At 38.3% G+C, this 2,500-nt stretch overlaps 1 protein-coding gene across 2 annotated transcripts in view; it reads left to right on the top strand.

Annotated features, from left to right (window-relative positions):
- LOC138056866 (uncharacterized) overlaps positions 1 to 2,500 on the top strand; it is a 23,151-nt gene that overhangs the window by 8,064 nt on the left and 12,587 nt on the right. For both annotated transcript variants that reach the window (XM_068902790.1, XM_068902789.1), the window contains 2 exons: positions 215 to 348; positions 1,533 to 1,651. In XM_068902790.1, the coding sequence (XP_068758891.1) occupies positions 215 to 348; positions 1,533 to 1,651 (253 nt within the window). The remainder of the gene's footprint in view (positions 1 to 214; positions 349 to 1,532; positions 1,652 to 2,500) is intronic.

Consider the following 2,500-nt stretch of genomic DNA (forward strand, 5'->3'; position numbering starts at 1 on the left):
GTGCAATATATAGTTGATTCAATTTGGCTCTCACATTTTGAATCAGCCCCTTGTGTTGCAATGTCTCGTTTGACCATAAGACCAAAGAAGCTGGGAAGTAGTAAGAAACCGAGTCAACTTTTTAGAGCCGCGAGAACTTAAAAATTCCTAGAGAGTTTTTTTTCATAAATTTCGTTTCATTGTTATAATATCTTTGATTCCGTTATGTTGCCAGTTACACTCTGCAATTACACTGCAACACCAAGCCCATCCTCTACCGTGGAACGTCCATGCACTATAGTCACCCCAAGTATCCAAACAACGACACCAACTCCAACGACGACAGTTGAGGTATCGACGACAGTTGAGGTATCACCCGTTTAAGGTGTAATCACAATTCAGTCACAGTATTAAACTGCAACTCTTGGAGACATACATTGAATACAAGCCACTTCGTAGGTGTGGTTGTCAACGACCACTTGATTGCGAAAACTCCAATTAAAACGAACGCACACGATCACCGCACTTGACACGCGCGCGTAAACTCGTTATTGTGATAGCCGACTTCCAAGTAAAATCCCCTATGACTTGCTAGCGATGTCTGAAACGATATTACGGTGGAACTTGATGTTATAATCTGATGCGTGGTTCACACCAGGACGCAAAAGAAAGAAAGTCTAGGTATAGGCTAACTACTCCAACAGCGAACTAATTGCGAGGAATAGAAAAAAAAGCCTGCGCTAAACAAAGAAAAGAAACATAATAAATATGCAATGGCGACCTACTTCTGTGCAGCTGTGAAGTAGCGCACATGTCGACCAAACGAATTACAGCAATATATAACAAACCTTCCAGTAACTGAAACGTAAACCCAAAAACTGAAATGCGATCGTTGCTAACTGTAACGTTACAGTTAGCAACGGTCAATTGTTACTATACGCCCTTTTTTGTATTGTGACAATACAAAAATGGCGTAGTTTGAACTAACGTGCATTATTAAAGGCGTAAAAGGATAAAAACATGAAGTAATATGAGCGTTTTGAACCAACGGTAGGGGTGTCACAACTGAAATGGTGATAAAAATTAAAAGCTTGTGAGCAATACTTTTCTGTGGTTCTGTTTAATGTGCTGTACAACGCCGTTCTAACAGTTGAGTTTGTGGGTGAAATCCTAAATTGTGACCATTTTAATGAAAGCTACTGAGCAGTACTTTCCTGTAGTTCTGTTTATTATGTTGTACAAGGTGGTGCAAACTTTTGAGTCTGTGGGTGAAATCCTCAAGTGTGACCATTCAAATGAAAGCTACTGAGCAGTACTTTCCTACGGATCTGTTTATTTTGTCGTACAAGGTGGTTCTAACTTTTGAGTATGTGGGTGAAATCCAAAAGTGACCTTTCAAATGAAAGCTTCTGAGCAGTACTTTCCAGTTGTGCTGTTTATTATGCTCTAACTTTTCTACTGAGCCTAAATTTCCTGTGGTACTATATAGAAAACTGTGTTGTTGTTTTTGTTTTTGATAACCCCGAGAAATCTTTTGCTTCTTGGATATTAAGCCTCCAGATGTTGATGGACCTGATCCAATTATGATCGCCCTTTTGGCCTTATTAGTTGTATGCCTCATCATTGGAGCTCCAGTGATTTGCTTTTGTTTCTATACCAGAGGGCGTAATTGGTAAGTCTCTTTACTTGTAAAGCATGGCTTATATAGACATAAACTTCGACATTATAGGGTTGTATGTAAAACTTTCGTTAACGCTTTTCTTTCCATATTTTGTATTCCTATTGGAGCGAACTTTTCAACATTGTTATCAATCAATCGATCATGTAGGTGTATGCGCAATGTTCCAGGATTGTGAGCAACTGTAAATTAAATCGAATTTTACACTCAGATAAAGCAATCACGGCTAAATTAGAGCGGCTTTCAATTGAGTGTCGTAAAACCAAAACCAAAGTAATTACTTTGGCCAATGAAAAACGACGGAGACAACCTAGTAAACCAATCAAAACTCCAAGTAATTACACGTAGCCGACACAAAGCGCGGGAAAATGTGTACGCGCAAGCCACGATTGCTTTTGGTTTCACTTCTGATTGGTTGAAAAAATGGCGCGAGAACTTTCAACCAATCACTGAGTGAAGTAAACGCAAAACCAAAGCAATTCGCTAATTACTTTCGACACTGAATTGAAAACCGCTCTAAGCATGCATACTGACAAAAAAATAATGCATTTTGGGTCCTAAGAAACGAAGACTTTTTCGCTGTATTTATTGATAGAAAATGAAGCGGTAAAATCTAAACGACAACGCGGCTGATTTATTGAGTAATATTAAATTAACAAAATACACTTTGTCATACAAGAACCGCCGACGAGTTTCAGGAATTAAAAAGTTTAAGGTGGCTTAAACTGGTTTCAATAATCTGGAGGGAATGTCTTATTAGAAACTCCACATGAGTGAATGAAATACCAATAATTAACAAGATGCACAAATTAATGTGACCTAATAAATTATCATGGCAACAAA

Source organism: Montipora capricornis, chromosome 7 (genome assembly GCF_036669925.1).
Source record: "Montipora capricornis isolate CH-2021 chromosome 7, ASM3666992v2, whole genome shotgun sequence".
NCBI lineage: Eukaryota > Metazoa > Cnidaria > Anthozoa > Scleractinia > Acroporidae > Montipora > Montipora capricornis.